The sequence below is a fragment of the Ylistrum balloti genome, unplaced genomic scaffold (assembly GCF_031769215.1).
Source record: "Ylistrum balloti isolate Yb309-2 unplaced genomic scaffold, AGI_CSIRO_Ybal_v1 Utg371062, whole genome shotgun sequence".
In the NCBI taxonomy this organism is placed as follows: Eukaryota; Metazoa; Mollusca; class Bivalvia; order Pectinida; family Pectinidae; genus Ylistrum; species Ylistrum balloti.
Window position 1 is genome coordinate 207,377 of NW_026782587.1, and position 22,331 is coordinate 229,707.

The following is a 22,331-nucleotide window of genomic DNA, read 5'->3' on the forward strand; positions in this document are numbered from 1 at the left end:
AACATCAGAAAAAAGGCTGTATTTGTCCTGCCTATATTATATCCACTTGACACAAAACAGAGGAGGATTCTGCATGTTTCTGCAATTACTCTGTCACTACCACAGGCTGTCAACCAATTCCTATATTCCTATATTTTGGTTCAAAAACCTATATTTTGAGAGACCTTATTTCCTGTATTTTTCAGGAAATTTGTCGCCGATGAATGCAGAGATTGTAAATATTTCTTTGATACTGCTTTTGGCTTCTGTATTTTACAAGTTAGAGAATTCTTAAGTCTTTAACAGCATCACCAGCCACCAGAAAATGATTCAGTGCATCTCTTTATCACCTGTATGGGCACCTTGCTAGGCAGGACAACAGGATGTTGGCCTTTTAGGTGCCCATTCAGATGATGATGATGATGATGATGATGATGAACTATGCAGCAGCTCTCTGTCTGGATTGTGATGCTGTTGAAGTGAATGGTTACTTTAAGGTAGATTTTAATCATTGATTAACATAGAAACAGTAAGTGAAGGTAAGAATTGTTAGTATAAATGCTTTTGAATGAAACAATTTTTGTTTGGAAAACTCCTATATTTTACCTCAAAACTAGCAAAAAACTCCTATATTTTACCTCAAAACTAGCAAAAAACTCCTTTATTTGTTGAAAAAATGTTCCTATATTCCTATTACATTTCGAAGAAGACTTGGTTGACAGCCTGCTACCATGGTTTAAAACGACCCAGCAACATTTTTCAACACCACATTTTGATGGTTTACAAATCAATATGCATCCTTTCAATCAAGCATTGGGAAGGCATATTATCCCATGAATGAGGTGGAGTCTGAGCAGGGCCTTTCATGAAAATGCTTTGTTCTTATGTATAATGTGCATCACGTTTTTAAAAAACCAAAATCCTCCCAAAAAGGTGTGCATTATACACACATATTTATGGTAGTTGTTTCACAAATGAACTGACTTGGTTACATCTTTGCAGGATGGAAAGAATTTCCAACTGAATACTGTTGAAATAACAGTAATAAACATTCAGGATACCCCTCCACGGTGGAATCGAGCCCAGGACATCACTGTTGTTGAGGAGAAACAAGTGGTAAGAAGTTGTATGTGAACCGCTGTTGTTTAGTGAAGCTGGTTATGAAAACCTATTGCATCACAAATAGACACTTGAAGAGCATAAATTATTTATATTGCCCAATGTTCAAAGCCAAATTTGAGGTAACTTAACGTCAAATTTGTCTGACTTTTCAACAGCTTCTTAATCTTATCAATTATGACTGTTTTGATACAAGACCAGAGATAATATTGTATTTTAGCAAAATCCCAAAATTGTTACTAAAAAGAGAAAATGCATATTAAAGTTATCTCCCTTTGGGGGAAAAAAGCAGTCAAATTTAACACTAGATAAACTGTGAAGTGTTTTAACTTATGTTTACATTTTCTTTTTGAAGGGCACATATTTGGACTTTGTTGAAGCTGTAGATGGTGATGTTGATGACCCTCGTCCAATCTTTTATGAAATCATTGATACAAGTAAGTCTACTTTATATCTAGTTGAGGTATTCAACATGTCCCAGTATACATTTGGAATATCAGCACTGATACCTATAATTTCTTTAAATTTGTTAGTCACCTTGCTATGAAATTTTGATAAAAATGAATATGCGTATTGCTCCCCATTTGTCACCGTACATTGTGACAATGGATCAGTTTAACACCCCTGGACTCAATATGGGACTCATTCTTCAGACAATTTATTAGGCACTGTGAAGTTAATTTACAGTAGTAATGAACTAATTTTAATATGTTTTGTAGTTGGTGTCGGACACACACTTTTTAGAATCGACAATGCAACAGGACAGATCTATAACACTGTATTGATCGATCGAGAGAGTCCGGATTTTCTGCAGGGATATGTGGATCTAAATATACGTGTAAGTCATAAATGTTTGAACAAATACATATCTTAAATTTTGAATATCCTGGTAAAATTGTTCAATGTCCAAGAGTGATATTTTCTGTTTGTCCTGGAACTTTTATGTAATTGAAATTTCCATGTACAACACAGTCAAAATCTGAGCTTATACATTGAAAAGTTTTTCATCTTCAAGTTTCTGAGAATCACTTGTTGGAAAAAGTGAAATTGAATAATCTTTAGCTTGAACAAGGAACCAGGTTTTAGCATAGACTATCAGCTTGAATATGAATAAGAAGACAGTCACCCACCACTTTGTTGCTTTGTACATGTCTTCCACATTTCATGCTAGGGTATTTATATGTGGACCACTCATATCTTTTCAATTGACAAGTAATAGTGTATAGTGGAGATCACTCAATGAATACTTCAACATTGCTTTTGCAGCCATTTTCACATTCCATGAGTATACATTTAAAACTGGATAATCTTAAGATTTAGTTGAAATTGGTTTTTTTTCATAAAAAATCTCTTTCAAGCATAATTTTTCCTTTATAAGTGATATATCCCCAGCTTATTTTGGTTAATCAGAAAAAAGTATCACGCAAAATAATTCTTCAATAAAGCAAGTGGAAAAAGGGTATTGGCATGTTTTTTCAGGCTAGAGAACGAGACCTTGTTACTGGGGAGCTTGGTGACGCAGCCATCAATTCCACAACAACACAGATTCGCATTACTATTGAGGATATTAATGACAACAAGCCACAGTTTGAACAGGATGAGTATGTGACGAATCTGCGCGAAGATGCACCAAATGATACTCCCCTCAATTTATTGATCCCCTGCCAGGACCCCGATCAGGTTTGTCTTTAGGATCAATTGTTATTGGTCCAAATATGTTTTTTTCAAATTCTGTCACAAATAGCAGATTGTCAACATCTGTTTTGATGTTAGAATGTATTATGACAAAGTAATACCTGTACTACGCTGGTTTGGTCTTTTTTAATAAGTGTGTTTTGATTAGAAATATCAATGAAAAATTAAGTGATTTGTCTGACAGAAAGTCCACACCTGTTGCTCTCTCAGGTTAAATGTGGAGAAAGTATGCCCTGGTAAAGATAAAAAGGACAAAGCCAGTACATCATAAATCACACCACTAAATATACCACATCATCTATACTTAAGAGAATATTACAACCTGAATTACTGTACTGTTATTAGCCAGTTTCCTTATTAGTCCCCTGCCAGTGAAACTGGAGGGGACTATAGTGTTTGTCTCCGTCTGTCCGTCCGTCCGTTCGTCTGTCTGTCTCGCCGTCCAGGTGTCCGTCCGTCTGTCTGTCTGTCCGGATGTTGGTTTCCAGACGATAACTTGAGAACAGATTGATGGATTTGGATCAAACTTCTTACAATCGTAGTTTATAAGGCAGTATAATGTTGGATTTACTTTGGGGTCAAAAGATCAACTACAAAGGTCACTGTTGCTAAAAATAGAAATTGTTGTCACATTTTAGTTTCCGGACATTAACTTGAGAATGGATAAATGGATTTGGATGAAACTTCATACAATGGTAGTTTATAAATAATAAAACAAGATACTTCTGATACAGAACAAGTTCTATATTACTTGAAAAAATAATGTATTTATACTGCAATTAGATCATGGGGCCAACATATGAACTCGGATCCATAGTAAAGGGTTAACTTATTGCAAACAGTTAGGTAGCATTTGCTCCCATTTGCTTTACATCAGAACACTGGTGGGCTTATTAGCAGACATGGGTTTATTTGCTGATAAATACAGTAATTTATGGCAAGGGACATGTGTTGCATGCAACACTAACAGTAAGCTTGTTTCAAGTCCGAGATAATGTGGAGGACCTCTAGGCTTATTTCTTTAACAGGAATACTGAAACTTCAGAATCTGATTTGTTTAATAAGCATATTTTTATTTACAGGGAATTAACAACAATTTTATATTCACACTGAGCAACTATAATGCCGAGTTCAAGCTCTCTGACCCTGGAAACCAGTCCGAGTCTGCATTTGCACAAATCCGTGTGAAGGACACGACACTTATAGACTATGAAGGAGCCCAGAAACAATACGTCTTCTTTGTAAGAATTTTACGAGAAACACAAATACTTTTGATAGAGTGACATAACAGGAATAGCAGATTGAGCAAAATTCATATTTTGCATGGAAACATACAGATTTATTTATTTTGAACTTAAAAATTATAAATTTGAGAAGAAAAAATTGTCTACAGATTAAATTTAGAAGCAGCCATTTCTGTCTCGTCAGAAGCCCTTGGTATTTTGACTTCCCTGTCTTATCTAAATACTGAGCACTCCAACATCCTATTTATATACATATAGTCATACAAAATCTTTGTATTTTGAATTCTTGTCTGATTCTGCATATTAATTGAATCATGTCAGGTGTCAGAAAAAGGGAAAAAGATTTTTTGATATGCAATTTACGTTCATCATATTTTACATAGAAAATGTAAAAAATAGTGAGGCTGGATCCTTACACTCAATTAATTTTAGATTAAAATTTCATTTGTATTTATTAAACAGAATATTAAGTCTTCAAATATTTCATTTCTCTTTTGTTTAAGGTTCAAGCTCAAGAATTTTTGACGGTAGAAAGATACCAGAGTCAATCTAAAATCACTGTCAACATAATTGACGTCAATGACAACAGTCCAAAATTTATCCAGTCGACCTATGTGAAAAGTATTTTGGAAAACTCTCCCCCTGGTTTTTCAATTGAAACAATTAGTGTAAGTATGAAGCTAGAAAGAGGTGAAGTGTGAAATTTCATTGTTGGCTAGGCCATGGTTAAAAATAGATTTGATGTTTCATTATATGAAAATAAATGTAGTAAGAATAGTGTTATTTTTTTTAATGTAAGAATGTTAGATTGATAAGAACAGAGCTGATTCCTGATAGCCTCGAACTCTCTGAGATTTAGACTAATAGGATCTTTCCCTAGCTTGAGGGTAAGACGGAGGAATCTCTACCCGAGGAGGAGATTCACAACTGTCCAACCCAAGGCTTTCTCTGTCCTACCCTCAAAGTTGGAAATCTGTCCTACCCTCAAACTAAGGAATCTGTCCTACCCTCAAACTAAGGAATCTGTCCTACCCTCATACTAGGGAATCTGTCCTACCCTCATACTAGGGAATCTGTCCTACCCTCAAACTAGGAAATCTGTCCTACCCTCATACTAGGGAATCTGTCCTACCCTCATACTAGGGAATCCGTCCTACCCTCAAACTAGGGAATCTGTCCTACCCTCATACTAGGGAATCCGTCCTACCCTCAAACTAGGGAATCCGTCCTACCCTCAAACTAGGGAATCCGTCCTACCCTCAAACTAGGGAATCCGTCCTACCCTCAAACTAGGGAATCTGTCCTACCCTCATACTAGGGAATCTGTCCTACCCTCAAACTAGGGAATCCGTCCTACCCTCAAACTAGGGAATCCGTCCTACCCTCATACCAGGGAATCCGTCCTACCCTCAAACTAGGGAATCTGTCTACACCTTATCTCCAGCCTGCTAAAAATAGGATAACAAGACAAATATATGCTGACAATTATGGAAACAACAGGAGGCAAATACAAGCATTTGTTTTTAATTTTACCCAATTTGTAGTCTACATTATACAAGATAATAATAATAAATCATTGTCATAACACTGATTTGAATAATCAAAGATAATCAGACAATGCCATATGATAATATTATACTGTCAATATCAGTCAGTCACTTCTTAAATTTACAACTTTCACTTTAGCATGTGTTTATATTGTGTGCTTACAGGCTGTCTCACACCTTTAAGTTATAGGTATTTTGTCCTCACTGGATGTGTGGATATTTCTGTCCAGTTGGAAAGGAAATGTTCTCACTTTTGTACTCTTTTAGGTTTCTGCATATTTGTAATCTTTGACTTGAACTGGCCATATGTCTTTGACCAAACTACCAGCAATGGGTAGAAGGAAATCTAAAGCCTTGGCTTTCTTATTGGCAATATAATTTCCATTCTGGGGAAGTACGTTTGAGATGGGGGAGGGGGGGGGTATTCAATCAGGCTCTGTCTGTAAGTCTGTCTGAATTAACTGTGAATGAGCATTTTGCAGACCAGAACTCTAGAACCGTTCAAGAAAACTACTCATAAACTTTGTCAATTAATACTTTGATAGTCCCAGAATTGTTAGAATGTCTAATATGTCAAACGTCAGACCACAAACTATCAATTAATGCTGAATACTGAAAAATGTCGATGATGAATCTGTGTAGTAAATGATTACTGAATTTTTGTATAAGGTGTTAGTTATTTTTATTAATTTATTTTTTAAATATTGTTTCCATTCCACAACAGGCCAATGATCCAGACTCTGGGGACTTTGGTAAAGATGGCATTGTGTATGGAATGACAGGTGATGGCAAGAATTTGTAAGTATCCATTGTCTCAAAGAAGAGTTTGACATCTGTGCACAGGGCCTGTAGTGTGGTAGCATAGATCTGTAAGAAGTGTTGATTTGTGATTCATCTGAAATCTGGAGTAGATAGTGTGCAGGGTGTTGAATGTTTTCAATATGTCTTCTAGGTAAGTTGGTGGTATTCTGAGTTCACATAATGTGGTTGATCTTCATCCAAATTGCTAGAAGGATGGTACAGGTTAGGAGAGAGTGAATTCTATAAGGAATGCAGGGGTTATTTAAAACATATATATATGTAGATAAATTCAGGCGTGAAAAATCTCTAGCAGGTGGAATTTTCCGAGAAGCAATGTCCTACCAAGTAGTGACAGAAGTGAAATGGTGATAATGATATGATCGTTTGAATAAGACTATACCTAGTGGTGGAGTTTTTGGAAATCAATTGAACCTGATATAATTAGTTAATAATTAGATTTTGATAAAACTTGAGTCTCATTTTTTATTTACTACCAAATTTAAACTTGTTGTTTGTCATGTCATTTAATTTATCAAATATTTGTGTATTTATGAAAATGCAACACAAGGTCATCAAGTAAATATCTTTAAACAGGTTGTGAAAACCAAGGTCAGAGTTACAAAAGATTCATAAATGTAGATTTCCTATGTTACACAATTTTATTGAAATGTTATAAAGGTAAATAAGTTGTTTTCAAACCAAAAAATGTAGAGGACTATTTGACAAGATCAGACAAAAACTAGGTGATGTGTTAAATTTTAACCTGCAAATTTTTTTTTTGTTGAATGCAATGTTATGAAAATGTGTGATGAATTATTGTAAATGACATTCTACATATTTTTATTCAAATTTCAATGTTTTCTCCCAGATTTTCTCTAGATGCTACATCAGGTTTGGTAACTGTGGCAGACTGTCCAACTCCAGGAAGTGGCAACTGTATTGATTTTGACAAGAAACGTCAGTATGTATTGACGGTTACAGCTCGGGATGAGAATGGACGTGGACGAGCTGGCACAACAACACTGACCATCAATATTCTTGATGTCAATGATAACTCGCCTGTGTTTGTTAACCAGAATTACACAAGTTATATTGAAGAAAACCGACGTAACCCAAACCCAGAGATTATCGTATCTGCACTTGATAAGGATACTGTTGGGGGACCCATATCTTATAGCGTCATTGCTGACCAGACTGGGATATGGGCAGTCAATTCGTCTGGGTACATTTATGCTCAGAAGGATGTTATCTACTCTGATACACCAGGCAATGTGGGATTGTAAGTAAATGTGTAAAATTCCAGTATAGCATGTATAGTGTCCCCTACCAATGTCACAAGAGTGGACTACAGTTTTTTCACTTCTGTCGGTCCCTGCATCTGTGAAAGATTGCCAGCTTTCCAGTGACTTCATTCGTTTAAGGATTCTCATCAAACTTCATACACATATTAACAGCAAATTATCTTGGAAATGGTTGAGTTTCAAGGTTTTTTGGTCAAGATCAATGTCACTGTAACTATTTTTAGAAATTTCTTGCCAGTGCTTGACCAGTTCCATTTCATGATGGATTCTCATCAAACTTTACCCACTTATAAAGCATCAAATTATCTTGGACAAGTTCAAGTTTTAGGGTTATTGGGTCAAGTTCAAGGTCACTGTTACTACTTGTACAAAATTGATAGTGGGCTGTTAGGGACCATGTATTGCTTCAGCAATGCTTGTTGTGTATGGTATTTGTACCCTATTTGTTAGAAAGCCACCCACATCTATTGCTGTTGCAGTGATGTTCAATTGCTTGATGAAGCATCTTCAGGACAAAGAAATCTAAAGAATGTTGAAACACAAAAATTACAAGAAAATGTGTTTTCATAAGTTGATTATATTAATGATAGTCTTGATCACTTTGTACTTAAAGAAAGTCTTTGTTTTCATTTCAACAAATTCTATTGCAAAACAGAAATTGTTTATATGAATGTTCCCAAGATATGAATGTTACAATAATTCCTTTGTCATATTTCAGTTTTGTCTTCCAAGTACAGGCGACAGATGGAAAATTTTCACCCGTTTCAAATGTCAAGATCTTTGTTATCGTAAGTGTGAATTTTGTCTTGCTATTTAAATTGCAAAAATATTGTAATGATAATGTCTGCAACTTTTGTTGGATAAAAGTGTTCTGCAGTGCACCATTAAAAACAATATTTTGAAAATGTGGGTACTTGTAAGTAAAGAAAAAAGGAAGATACATGGATTGAGATAAGGACCTATCCTTGACTAGTTTTAAAAACATACAGCAACAATGTTTGCAAAGTCTCTCTAAAGCAGATTTGTAATTTTTAAATTTCTGTAACCTTTCTGAAGAAATACCTTTGATAGAAAAGTGGGATATAGATTTAATAGATTAAAGACGTTGTTGAATTTTACAGGACATTAATGACAACACACCAATATTCCCACCAGGAATATATGAGACAACTATTAGTGAGAAAACACCTGGAGGTAAGACATAAAACGATGCTGTATTGAATGGTGGATAGATGAAGTCCAGATGTTGGGTCATTGTATATTTATTGTGGTGTGGGCTATATTGTGGAGATAGTAACACTAACATTCCCTCAGGAAACGATACATACTGGCTTAATCTACACGTGTGTTTATGTCCCCCAAACGAAGTGGGGGGACATATTGTGATGCTCCATTTCTTATTATTATCATTATTTATATCATTCTCATTTCTTCCACTTTCTTCCGCCGGCGAGGTTTCCGTCGTGTTTCTCAAAAGCTATTGCATGGAATTTAACAAAACTTGACACACATATTCATACATGCGAGGCGGAGTGCAGGCCACTTGAATTTTTCCAATCGGTCATCTGAGCAGTCAGCTGTGGTCAAAATTTGGCCAAATTTTAGATATTGTCTGATTTTCGTGAAAATTGGTATATATGTATTAGGTGGCACTAGGAGCAAAATGGCGTAGTCCATTTTTCATTCAGCCACCGATGGATCATCTGAGAGGTCAGCTGTGGTCAAAATTTGGCCAAATTTTAGATATTGTCTGATTTTTGTGAAAATTGGTATATATGTATTAGGTGGCACTAGGAGCAAAATGGCGTAGTCCATTTTTCATTCAGCCACCGATGGATCATCTGAGAGGTCAGCTGTGGTCAAAATTTGGCCAAATTTTAGATATTGTCTGATTTTCATAAAAATTGGTATATATGTATTAGGTGGAACTATAGGAGCAAAATGGTGTAGTCCATGTTTGGCATGACTGCAGGTCTGATTATTGTGATCGTTTACTGCTGAAGGGGTCGTTAGGGGGACATTTGTAATGGTCCCCATTACAATTAGCACTTGTTATACTAAAATTTCATGGAACTGTTGGTAAAGTAATATTACACATTAGATTATATACATTATATTATAATACAAATATTAAGTAAAACATTAGTAGTAGACTTATACCTGGGAATGGCTGTAGACTAGTTTGTTATCTACAAGATAAGTATACACTGACCATCATCTGATAGACAGATAGCTAGGGCTCCTGTTATTAATTATATAACCTGGGAATTAATTAATACATGGACATGTGTAGTAGATTGATTAACAACAGAATGTCTCTGGCTACCGGTCAATATATAATTGCCCACTGGTCTATAGAAGTCAGTAATAAATTTAGCTGGTCTCACTTTGGCACTTAAATTATCTGACATATGTCTAACTGAACACAATTTTGAATAATTTACTTAACTTAAATATTGACTTTTAATAGTTTAGATAAAATATCCTCAGATAATTTAAATAAGCTGCGATAGAAATAAGATTTTGGAAATAAGTAACACCCTCATTTTTTGTTAGAAAATTATACATGTACATGTTTTGTAAAATGGTTGAACAATATAGGTAATTGACCAATGAAAAGTGTTGTTGCAATCTTAAGGATGTCTGCTACCTTTCTGGTACATGCAGTGTTAAGGCTGTATGCTACCTTTCTGGTACATGCAGTGTTAAGGCTGTATGCTACCTTTCTGGTACATGCAGTGTTAAGGCTGTATGCTACCTTTCTGGTACATGCAGTGTTAAGGCTGTATGCTACCTTTCTGATACATGCAGTGTTAAGGCTGTATGCTACCTTTCTGGTACATGCAGTGTTAAGGCTGTATGCTACCTTTCTGGTACATGTAGTGTTAAGGCTGTATGCTACCTTTCTGGTACATGCAGTTTTATGGTACATGCAGTGTTAAGGCTGTATGCTACCTTTCTGGTACATGCAGTGTTAAGGCTGTATGCTACCTTTCTGGTACATGCAGTGTTAAGGCTGTATGCTACCTTTCTGGTACATTCAGTGTTAAGGCTGTATGCTACCTTTCTGGTACATGTAGTGTTAAGGCTGTATGCTACCTTTCTGGTACATGCAGTGTTAAGGCTGTATGCTACCTTTCTGGTACATGCAGTGTTATGGTATATGCAGTGTTAAGGCTGTATGCTACCTTTCTGGTACATGCAGTGTTATGGTACATGCAGTGTTAAGGCTGTATGCTACCTTTCTGGTACATGCAGTGTTAAGGCTGTATGCTACCTTACTGATTACAGTGAGACTTAAGGATATATGCTCTCTTACTGTAATATGAATTTCCTTTTCTGAAGAGTTTTCCACACACAAAGAAATTTGTTTATTATATTTCTTGGTCTTGACAGTGGAATAGTTACTGGTGTTGGACGTCTCATTTGAACAATACACAAGATAATTTTGATTAAAAATCATCTTTATCAGTTCAGTAATTTGAATTTGTTTATTTCTGTTCAATTAGATAAGGGGTCTAGCACTATGGGTGTATAGTGTAATGTTGATTACTGTATACTACAGTATGTATTTAGATACATATTTGAAAATATCTCCTCAAATATTTCCTTAATTTTGTTTTCAAGGAACATCCGTCATAACTGTGAGTGCTACAGACGGTGATTCACCAACAACGGACAATGGTGTTGTGGATTATACAATCCTTTCTGGTACAGATGGAAAATTTCAGATCAGTCGAACTCAGGGCATAATCACTACCACCCAGGATTCAAGCTTTGATTATGATTTGAAGAAAAGATACACATTGCTTGTGAGTTGTTCATGGCAATACTTTATGAAAATCTCTGTGCATTTTCAAAATCTTCAGCTGATGCTTGATTTTAATTGCAAGTGAAAATTTCAACCAAAAAATTTTGATCAATTAACATAGGAAAAATTAATACATACAAAATATATATCCCAAATTTTTATTTTATATTTTCAACATGTTCAGCTTAATGTAAGCTAATTAATTCAGCATTGGTGATTTGAGTAAACTAAGGGTGTATCCACCGCGGGATGGGGGAGGATCTTTCCTGCTGTATTAGATAGATCATCGGTTTTTGTTGGGAGTCAATAATCTTATCCTTGGAACCGATTCCCAGGACTATGAAATGCAGTGAAATGGTTAACTTGATTTCTGAAAACATTTTTTTTGTTAATTTCGAAAGGTATTGGCACGTGATCGTGGTACACCTCCACGAAACTCCACCAAGGAAGTTTACGTAAATATCCGTGATGTCAACAATAAAGATCCGTACTTTGAGCCAACCACCATGCAGGCTGAGGTTTACGAAAGTAAGTTGAACTAGAAATGATGAGAATGCATGTCATGCCTCTTTACAATGCAAATACTGGCTGTAAACTCCATAAAAACACACACAAACATGTTTAAACCTATTTAGAATATTATAATTTTTTTATCTTTTCGTGATCTTCGAACAAATGGTGATAAACATTATAACTAGATAAATTGTATAATTTTGTAATTTCAGACGTTGTGCTCGGTTACTCCGTCATTACTGTCGTGGGTAAAGATCCTGATGCGAATGCTGTTCTCAACTATTTTTTTGTGGAACCAAAAACGGCCATTAGTCCTCGTGGTAACAACGTTGACAGAAATGTCTACGATTACACGGTTTGTCATAGTGGCTTTTGGATCGAATTCTAATAAAAAATTTAGAGGGTACAAGAATCATATTTTCAATATTATCAATTAACTGTAAATGACTTACTATGTTTAATCGTTAATAAGCCCGCCTCTGCTGATTAACCAACCCGGTCCTGTTGTTGTTTCTGAAGAATTCTAAACAAGTGGTATTATTATGGGATGATATGTTTGCAGTAAGACCAAGGGGCCAACAATTTCTGACTCAGTGTCCTGAATTAGTCTTATTGACTTAAAATAATATTTGTTTAAATGGTACAGAACAACAATATATAAAGATGGGCTTATTACCAGGCATGGGCTTATTAACCTTATACAACTGTACTCTAGTACAACTTTTGTAGGGATCATTTGAGCTAAACTATATTAGCTATTTATACAGGTCTGGTGCTGGATTATCTGTATTGCATTTTCTGCTGCCTACAAAAAGACTATGTTCAAGTATGTTATTATACTATTACAACTTGTTTTGACACTCGATCTTTACAGATCTGTCACATGTTCACATTAGTGTCTGAAATACATTGCAACATTTTTTAGTTCAAATTTTGTCTCTAACGTTATTGTCTTGGAGAAAAGGGACTACATAGGAGTCATCATTAGCTAATTGAGATTTTCCCCTTACTTACAGAACCTGTTTAGAGTTGAACAGGCAACAGGAATCGTCCGTACAAACAGTTCACTTGATCGAGACCTTACCTCGGTCTTGACATACTCCTTGATTGTTGTGGACGTCAGCGCCAGCCCTCCTCAGACTGGCACAGGTAACTAAAGAACCTCATATAAAGTGGACACCTGTCTAAAGAGAAATGAGGAATTCCCTTAAAAATTCTTTAGACAGTGATATCTACAGCGAAACCTGCATTAAAGGAAACCAGTAAAATTTCTAAATGAACTTGCAATTTGAGCACAAAATCATATTTTGGCAAATTAGTGCAATTATGAGTGAGGGAATTAACAGTTGTTGCTTTAAAACAAAATACAGAAATGTTTTGGAATAATCATCTTTAAGCACAATATTTTCAGTGACGAAAATGCTAAAATATGGTTACTGATAAGATATGTGTGTTTATAGTAACCAATACCTGTCTATAAAGGACACCTGTATATAACATATACCTGTCTATAAAGGACACCTATATATAACAGATACCTGTCTATAAAGGACAGCTGTATATAACAGATACCTGTTTATAAAGGACACCTGTAAAAACAGATACCTGTCTATAAAGGACACTTGTATATAACAGATACCTGTCTACAAAGGACACCTATAAATAACAGATACCTGTCTATAAAGGACACCTATAAATAACAGATACCTGTCTATTAATGACACCTGTATGTAACAGATACCTGTTTATAAAGGACATCTGTATATAACAAATACCTGTCTATAAAGGACACATGTATATAACAGATACCTGTCTATAAAGGACACATGTATATAACAGATACCTGTCTATATATGACATGTTTTGGGTCATTAAATATACATTTCATAGTAATTGAACCTATAAACAGCGATGAATTGCCTATAGATACAACTCGTCTCTGCTCTTTGGATTACCTTTATTGACGAGTTTGACTGCATATAACACACATTTCAAATTTGGAAAACGAAAAAAGAATTGAAAAATTGTACACGGTCAACTTATTTGATAATATGGCATAATGTTTAAGATATGAAAATCATTCTTTGACAATTCCTTAAAAAAGTTGCCAAAATTTTGTGGGTTCCCTTTGTGATTTCGACAAAAGTAATTGCATCATTATCAGTTTGTTTTATTTGAGTAATGAACAGCATTCTCCTTCTGTCATGTTTTGATTCAGATTTGCTGTTTCAATATACTGACAAATATATGATATACATATATATATAATTATATATACATATATATGCAATTTTTATCACCTGATAACCTTTGACTTCAGATTGTTTACTTAGCTCTGTTTACCCTTCTGACAGGAACACTTATTATTACTGTATTGGAATACAATGATCAGCCTCCTTACTTCCTGCCATTTACCAATCAAACCATTGATGAGGAACAACCGTTTGGGACATTTGTCATGGTGCTTCAAGCTCGTGACCAGGATGACGCCATAGCTGAATACCAGATCATAGACAATCCAAACCAGTTCTTTGCTATCAACTTTGAAACAGGTAATGGCTTGAGGGGTGGTTGTGGGGGTGGGGGAATGGGGTACATATTCTGATTACAGTCAATATCGGATCCCTTGCTTGCTGATAAGCCCACCCATGTCAGAAACATTACTGCAGAATGATTTAATTGTACATTTTCACTTTAAATGTCATAATTACCATGTTTTAAATACGAGGATAGGGACTTACTCATTTGAGAATGTGTCATAACTTACTTGGATTGACCAAGGTTTTCATGGCAGGTGTTGTCGATGAAGCAGATGATGCTTTCCCTTCTGGAACACCTGGTCTTGTAATCCTTTACCTTTTTCAAGGGTCTCTGTAAATGTATCTTTTATTCTTGTTTCATCTTTTTTTCATCAATTTTGAGTTGAGAATACATTTTTTTAAAAGTTGTTTTTGGTTTTTTTTTTTTTTTTTTTTTATGATTTTAATGAAGAAATTAGAAGAAAAAAATGTGTCTTTTTTGTGTTTTGCTATTAAACATAATTCTTACCAAGACATGAAATTTTGTGTATGAGAAGTGTTTTCCTGATAGATGCCCTGGTATTTGTGCTCCCTAGGAACTGTGAGTATTGCCAGAAGAATTGATTTTGAAGTGATAGAGTCTACCTATTTCACTGCGATGGTGTTTGATACCGGAATTCCCAGACTAAGTGCATCAACAACAGTTTACTTCACAATAAACAACATCAACGACAATTCGCCCAAATTTCGACAGGTAAGATGGACAAAAGTTGTTGTAATCAACAACACTGATAGAACATGATGTTTCAGTCGGTTGTGAAAATGTTTTATATGAACTACAAAACATACAAAATAAAAATGTTATCAAGCACAACTTTGTTTCAACAGGTGATGGTATTCAACTTGAAAATATCTAAATTTCCAAATTTTAGCAATAAAAAAATAGGAAAAATTCAATACCCCCTAAATTTGGATCATTTTTCAGCAACATTACATTGCATTGATGGTCATGATCATGTCACATGACATGATGATCATGTGACATGCCATGATCATGATGTGACATGGAAGGCCTGGTGTGGTTAGTGTAAAGATAAACATTTTTTTCAAAAAACAAACTTGATATCTTTTTCAGTCTTCATACATCACCAGAATTCAAGAACACTCTCCTGCAGGTACATTTGTTGTCCAAGTTAGTGCTACTGATATTGATAAGGGCGACTATGGTGTGGTACGGTACACACTAGGGGAACCTAGCTCCTACTTCGAAATCGACAGTATCACGGTAAGAGAATACAAGTTCAGTTATGTTAGTTTTTCAATATAAGATTTCATATAATTTATTAAGTCTGGTATAGGGAAAAAAGATATAAGATTTGTCTCACTTAATTCCTATAGGTACATTCATATATGATTATTGATACGTAACTGTAAAGCAGCTGATTTTCGAAACAAATACTTTCTGCAATTTACTCTTATAGACTATTTCATTTGTATTTTTACGAAAATTAAGTTTTTTTATTCTGTTAAGAAATTAACATATCTGCAATCGCAGGGATTACTTTCTAAGGGAACAATACAGAAATAAGTCACTCATGAATTGTTGTTAAGTCACATTAGCTGTTTAAATTGAAAAATTGCTTAATAAATTTAAGTCTGTGGAAGACTTTCATGTCTTTTTGTATGTGAGAAATGTGTATATCGTGTTTCAAAACTGTCTTTGATTCAAGAAGTGAAAGCAGATAGAAAAAGTGATATAGATATTTGTGTATGAAACTATATCAAACTTAATGTCATTGACTATTGATTATGTGTGTATTGGTTTTCAGGGTAACATAACAGTCAAACCTGGAGCAAATTTGGACCGAGAAACCATCGGTGATGTAAGCATACAGGTTACAGCTTACGACAGTCCCAACACCCAGGATATAAGCATCAGGAGATTTGCCACGGCAACAGTACGTAAAAATTGAAAAATTCTAATTTGTGAGATTTGTTCTTTCGGTCTCATTTGCTATATCAATTTTGTCTGCTTGTATGTCTCTCTTCTTGTCCTTCCCCAGTCCTTAGGCACCTTCATGAGTATGAAAATTCTCAACTGGTCTTGTTTCTAATTATATAGGACCATTCCAAAATTAAGAATTATTTTGTCAATTTTATCTGTACAGGTGTATGTTTATTTGGATGACATCAACGACAATAAGCCAAAATTCAGTCAAGCTCAATATGCCACTACTATTGTTGAAACCATCCCTGTGGGTACCAGTATCCTTCAGGTGCGGGCCAGTGACCTTGACATTGGTTTGAATGCCCTCATCGCCTTTGAAAAAATTCCAGGGAGTGGTGATCTGAATGGTACGCATTGAAAATTTCCTGATTTTAAGAGAATAATTCTTTTTACTTGAAATAAGATAATTTTTGGGATCATTATGAACTATGAAAAGTTTTTAAATTACAGAATATGTAATAAATATTTACAAGTTGTCTACATACGTAAAAGTAATTACTAGGTAATTGAGAAAAAGTTTCCGATAGTCAAAAATTCAAAACAGAAGAACCTAGGCTATTTCTAACAATCAGTTCCCAGCATAACGGAAGGTGAGTTGTCCTACCAGTACAAAAAATATCCTATATATTCTGACACCTTGTCAACTCCAGCAGAAGTGTCATGTTTCATGCATAGTTGGATAAGACACTTTATTAAGTTTTCATTGTTAAATCTTTTTCCATCCCTTTGCAGATTTTTTCAGAATTGCCAGACATTCTGGTGCTATAGAGATACAAGCCAGCCTGCTACGTAATTCAGGAGTATACACATTTAATGTGACAGCCACAGACTTGGACGGTAACGGACCATTTACTGCCGTGGCTGGTGTGAGGATCACTGTTTTACAAGCTACAAACTCTTACCCAGAGTGGAGAACACCTCCTGTTGCCAATATGAGTATTGACGTCCTTGAGGTACACAATTCTAGTTGTTTAATCAAACACTTGGTGCTATGTATGTCTGTCATGATCATGTGAAGTCCATGGCTGACCATTGATAAACCTCTTTATTTATAGTGTCATGTCACTGAAATATCATGACCTGGAACATGATCAACTGATCACATTTTACTGAAAAACAGATTAAAGAATCTTTGTGCATTAGGCATTTAAGTGTTACCTCCATGAGTTTGGTATGTCATCACTTGAGTCCATAGCCTTCATGACTTGGGCAGACTCTCAGCTTAAAAATTAGGTACTGGTAGTGTCAATAGAGACACAAGGTAGCTCATTGTCTTAGGATATTCTATATCATAAAAGATTCAAATTCAGTTACCTTTCAGTGTCATGTAATTGCAGTTGAAAGATAAACATGCATGTTGTCTACCATTAAAACACACGTAATTATGGACACTTTTTTTTATTTGTTTCTTTTTTTCTTTTTCTTTTTTTTAGAAAATGAAAGTCCAAATTTAATGGGGATGTCGTGGGGGGAGGGATGTTGCATACATTGAAATTTAAGGGTGGGGGGAGGGGATGTTGCATACATTGAAATTTAAGGGTGGGGGGAGGGGATGTTGCATGTTGCACACAATAAAATTTAAGGGGAGAGGAGGGGAGGGGATGTTGCACACATTAATAAATGTAATAAAATGCCAGTCTTTTGACAATACACATATATAAGTCTACAGTACATTCCTTGCCCCATATACCAATGGCTTTTATATATAGTTTTGGCCGCAATTTACGTCAGCTAGCGTGTGTATTATAAGACAAGATTTAACAGGGAACTTGATTGTCTGAGATTGTAACTACCTTGTTTGATCATGAATAGGTAGATAACGATTTGTACCTGTGATTTTAACGCTAAACACTGTTGACTAGTGAGAAGACAAGTGTTTGTGCACATAAGATAAAAAATCTAGGTTAATTGTAGGTATAGGTAAGTGTATGATGCATTGTAACACGTCTGATGTCTAACAGGAAGTGCACAAATATAAGGCAGTTTTTTGTACCTATATTGTACCAATAATTAAAGAGAAGAAGGCAATTAAAAGTCAATAAATGAGATGAAAACCAGTTTTGAAGATAATATTTTCAAGTTATGGACTTTTATATCATTGGTCAGACATTTTGGGAGCAATTTCTTGGCTCCTGGAGATTGTTTTTGATGAATTTTTGGGTGCACACATTATGCAAGTAGAAGCACTTTTCACTAGTTTCAACCACATATAGTACCTGCGCAAATTACATTTCAGTGTACACTTTATTTTTATTTTGTTTCATATTCAGTTTGAAATAAAATATTCAAAAATTTTGAATAACAAATTTAGTAACGAGGCATTCTTGCTTTCTTTACTTTCAGAGCCAGTATCTTGGTATGTGGGTTTATGACGTACATGCCTCTGATATTGACGAAGGAGTAAACGGTGTTGTTGATTATGGTTTCTATCACAACGGAGTATACACAACATCTACTCCAGAGTTCATGATCAACTCCATCACTGGAGTCATCAGAGCACAGAGAGTGTATGATCGGGAGGAGGTTGATCGCTATGTGGTGAGTTTAACTAGACTGTTGACCTCGGACAGTCTCTCTCTTTTACCACAACAATTAACAATAGTTCTGCAGTCACTTTGACTAGAGAAATTCTGTCACTGCTGGATTATTGCCAAATTTTCACATAAGTATGCACCTCACAAGTTTTTAAGGGGTGTTAAAAAGATCCGAGATATCTCCAAAAAATAGGTATTGTAATACCCGAGTAATTTTCCTGTAAAAACAACATTGTCTTTATAAAATGAGTTACTTCCCTTAGTTGCTGCTCTCTGCTAAGGATAGAGGAACTCCAGCTTTAGAATCAACCCGTTTCCTGACTGTTGTTATCTTAGATGTCAACGACAACCCTCCAGTCTTCCCTGTCAATGCAGTAAGTAACTTTTATATATCAATCCTTCTGATTTTCTTTGCGATGATTTCTTATTACAGAAATGTGAAATTTTTTATTTTAGAAGTATAGGATTAATTATTTCAAGGTGACTCTTTAGGGTTGTTAATGTTTTTATCAATAAAAAATCATTATCATAAAAAGATATGTTTGATTTGGTTTTGGTAGTCTTTGAATTATTTGCTTTTCAAATCTTTTAAATTCTCTGGTTAAATAAGAAAAAAATTGAATCCAAATTCAAAGAGCGTACTAAAATTTTCATACAAAATATCCTGATATACAACTACATTACAATGTTAACTGGTGAAAAAGTCTTAAATAAAGGGATTTATACATGTTACATATTTAGTGTTACAATGCTTAAAGGTCTATTGATCTCTGGTCATTTAAAAATTTAAATCAGTTAGCTTGTTACAAGACAATCAAATAACATTGGGTTGTGATTGTACTGATCATCAGTATGTATGGGTGGGTTTATTACCAGACTTGGGCTTATTACCAGAGGTAATGGTTTTCCAGACATTCAAAATATCAGTCTTTTATATTACAATGTAGACTTGCATCTGCCGTAATCATATTTTATGTTGTTACATTTTATAGATATTAAATGTATAAGTTTGCAGTTTTCAAAATTTTCCAGAAATATCAATGTGGCCATTGTTATATTTGATTACAGGAAGGGGAGACTATTCCTGTCGAGGTACAAGTTCCAGAAAATGCCATCGTGGGCACGTTGGTAACCAGACTGTTAGCAACAGACCAGGACTTTGAACCAGAGGCTGTCAGAATTCACTATTACATTATAAGTAAGTTTTTATGTCAGGTAAATTTTTTTTCACAAGACAGTGAAAAAATTTGTCAAAATGTTTACCTGGGCTTGTAAAAACATCTTAAATTTGCATGGAGCTTCAGGCATATATGTTGTGAAGGATGATAACGTTATCTGCTTTTGAAATTGAAAGATGTGATATCCATTGTCATTACATAGTTACTGGCTGATAGGACGTCGTGTCAGATTTATGTCATGTGACCTGAAAAAACTTACTGTTACACTGATAAAGAAGGCATATTATGAGAGTTATGTCCCTTGGATTCATCTCGGCGCTGTTTGCCACGTATTACAATAGGTGTATAACTCATGTAGATAAATTCATTTATAGTAGCTTTTGATTGAGAGGCTATCGCAGAAGCTACTGATTAATGAATTACTGATTGTGATTATTCTTTAGGTGGCAATGAGGATAACTCATTCTTCTTGAACAAGACCACTGGAGAACTATTCCTGGCCAACCCACTAGACCGTGAAACAAAGAGTATCTACTTCCTAGATGTTCAAGCCACCAACAATGTCAGCGACTACAGTGTCATTACTAATCGTCGTCGACGAGCCACAGATCCCAGCATTGTCACAGTGAAAATCCTTGTAGGAGACACCAATGATGCAAAACCTACATTTACCAAAGTACTTTACAGTGGCTGTAAGTGTTATATAAATAATATTTGATATACGTATGGGTGGTCTATTTACCAAGAATATGCCTGTTAATGGATAAATATGATACTATAAGGTTTATCTGTTAGTAGATAAATATGATATATATATAGAGTTCATCTTTAAGGCGTGTCCACTTTGTCTGACATATATATATTTCATCTTTAAGGTGTGTCCACTTGGTCTGACATATATATTTCATCTTTAAGGTGTGTCCACTTGGTCTGACATAATATATATTTCATCTTTAAGGCGTGTCCACTTGGTCTGACATAATATATATTTCATCTTTAAGGTGTGTCCACTTGGTCTGACATAATATATATTTCATCTTTAAGGCGTGTCCACTTGATCTGACATAATATATATTTCATCTTTAAGGCGTGTCCACTTGGTCTGACATAATATATATTTCATCTTTAAGGCGTGTCCACTTGGTCAGACATAATATATATTTCATCTTTAAGGTGTGTCCACTTGATCTGACATAATATATATTTCATCTTTAAGGCGTGTCTACTCGGTCTGCGATCGGTGAGAGTATAATTAAGGTAGAAGCTATTGATGTGGATTCCACAGATGTTAGATACAGTATCACAGATGGTAACTCCGAGTCCCTGTTTGTCATCGATGATATCACAGGAATCATTTCCAATAGGGTACTCATGTCAAATACCAACAACCAGGTGTACAACATTAAGGTCCAGGCGCAGGATAGCAACTTACAAGACACAGCTGATGTACAGGTGATTGCTGATATATTTTTTTCATCATATACCTCTAATAGCACCATTATATAACAAAACCACCATTGTATAACAAAACCAACATTGTATAACAAAACCACCATTGATCTGTCTATAAAAACACTTTTGTTGGTTGCCTATGTATCTTAATTCACACCAGTTGAACCTCTATATGAAACATAACTGACTATGCAGTCCACTTTTCTCAATCCCCTTGTATGGTATTTTATTTATTTTATTTTTTTTTTATCACAGTGTGATTGTATATATACAGTCCTTTATTTTTAATGTCAAACATATTTCTGTATGTTTAATTTGACATGGTTTTGTTGAAATATATTAAAATGAATCATCACTGTTCCTATTCAATAACTATTTTATTTATTTGTAGATATTTGTGACACATCCAGAGAATGGTGTGACACTGGTCATCACTCAACCAGCCTCAGAAGTGAGACTGTTCAAGGAACAAATACAGAAGTGAGTAAACGTTACTACAGATGTCTTGTATACTTTTGTCAGTTTTATATAAAAAGAACAATCGTAATTTGTCGCATGACTCCTATGAAAGTTAGATACTTTTCATTTGAATTTTCAGTTGAACCACAAAAACTTTGAACCAGAGAGAAA

General features: G+C 34.9%; 1 protein-coding gene across 1 annotated transcript in view; it reads left to right on the plus strand.

Moving 5' to 3' along the window:
* Window positions 1–22,331, plus strand: part of LOC132560439 (cadherin-87A-like) — a 31,253-nt gene that overhangs the window by 6,906 nt on the left and 2,016 nt on the right. The window contains exons 7-32 of the mRNA XM_060225104.1: window positions 982–1,095; window positions 1,454–1,535; window positions 1,818–1,936; window positions 2,578–2,778; window positions 3,876–4,034; window positions 4,541–4,705; window positions 6,309–6,382; window positions 7,254–7,664; window positions 8,405–8,474; window positions 8,808–8,880; window positions 11,314–11,498; window positions 11,899–12,025; window positions 12,223–12,365; window positions 13,027–13,159; window positions 14,365–14,562; window positions 15,126–15,283; window positions 15,665–15,814; window positions 16,359–16,487; window positions 16,698–16,884; window positions 17,270–17,490; window positions 18,881–19,075; window positions 19,335–19,445; window positions 20,140–20,269; window positions 20,693–20,941; window positions 21,466–21,701; window positions 22,093–22,181. Coding sequence (XP_060081087.1) covers window positions 982–1,095; window positions 1,454–1,535; window positions 1,818–1,936; window positions 2,578–2,778; window positions 3,876–4,034; window positions 4,541–4,705; window positions 6,309–6,382; window positions 7,254–7,664; window positions 8,405–8,474; window positions 8,808–8,880; window positions 11,314–11,498; window positions 11,899–12,025; window positions 12,223–12,365; window positions 13,027–13,159; window positions 14,365–14,562; window positions 15,126–15,283; window positions 15,665–15,814; window positions 16,359–16,487; window positions 16,698–16,884; window positions 17,270–17,490; window positions 18,881–19,075; window positions 19,335–19,445; window positions 20,140–20,269; window positions 20,693–20,941; window positions 21,466–21,701; window positions 22,093–22,181 — 4,109 coding nt within the window. The remainder of the gene's footprint in view (window positions 1–981; window positions 1,096–1,453; window positions 1,536–1,817; window positions 1,937–2,577; window positions 2,779–3,875; window positions 4,035–4,540; window positions 4,706–6,308; window positions 6,383–7,253; window positions 7,665–8,404; window positions 8,475–8,807; window positions 8,881–11,313; window positions 11,499–11,898; window positions 12,026–12,222; window positions 12,366–13,026; window positions 13,160–14,364; window positions 14,563–15,125; window positions 15,284–15,664; window positions 15,815–16,358; window positions 16,488–16,697; window positions 16,885–17,269; window positions 17,491–18,880; window positions 19,076–19,334; window positions 19,446–20,139; window positions 20,270–20,692; window positions 20,942–21,465; window positions 21,702–22,092; window positions 22,182–22,331) is intronic.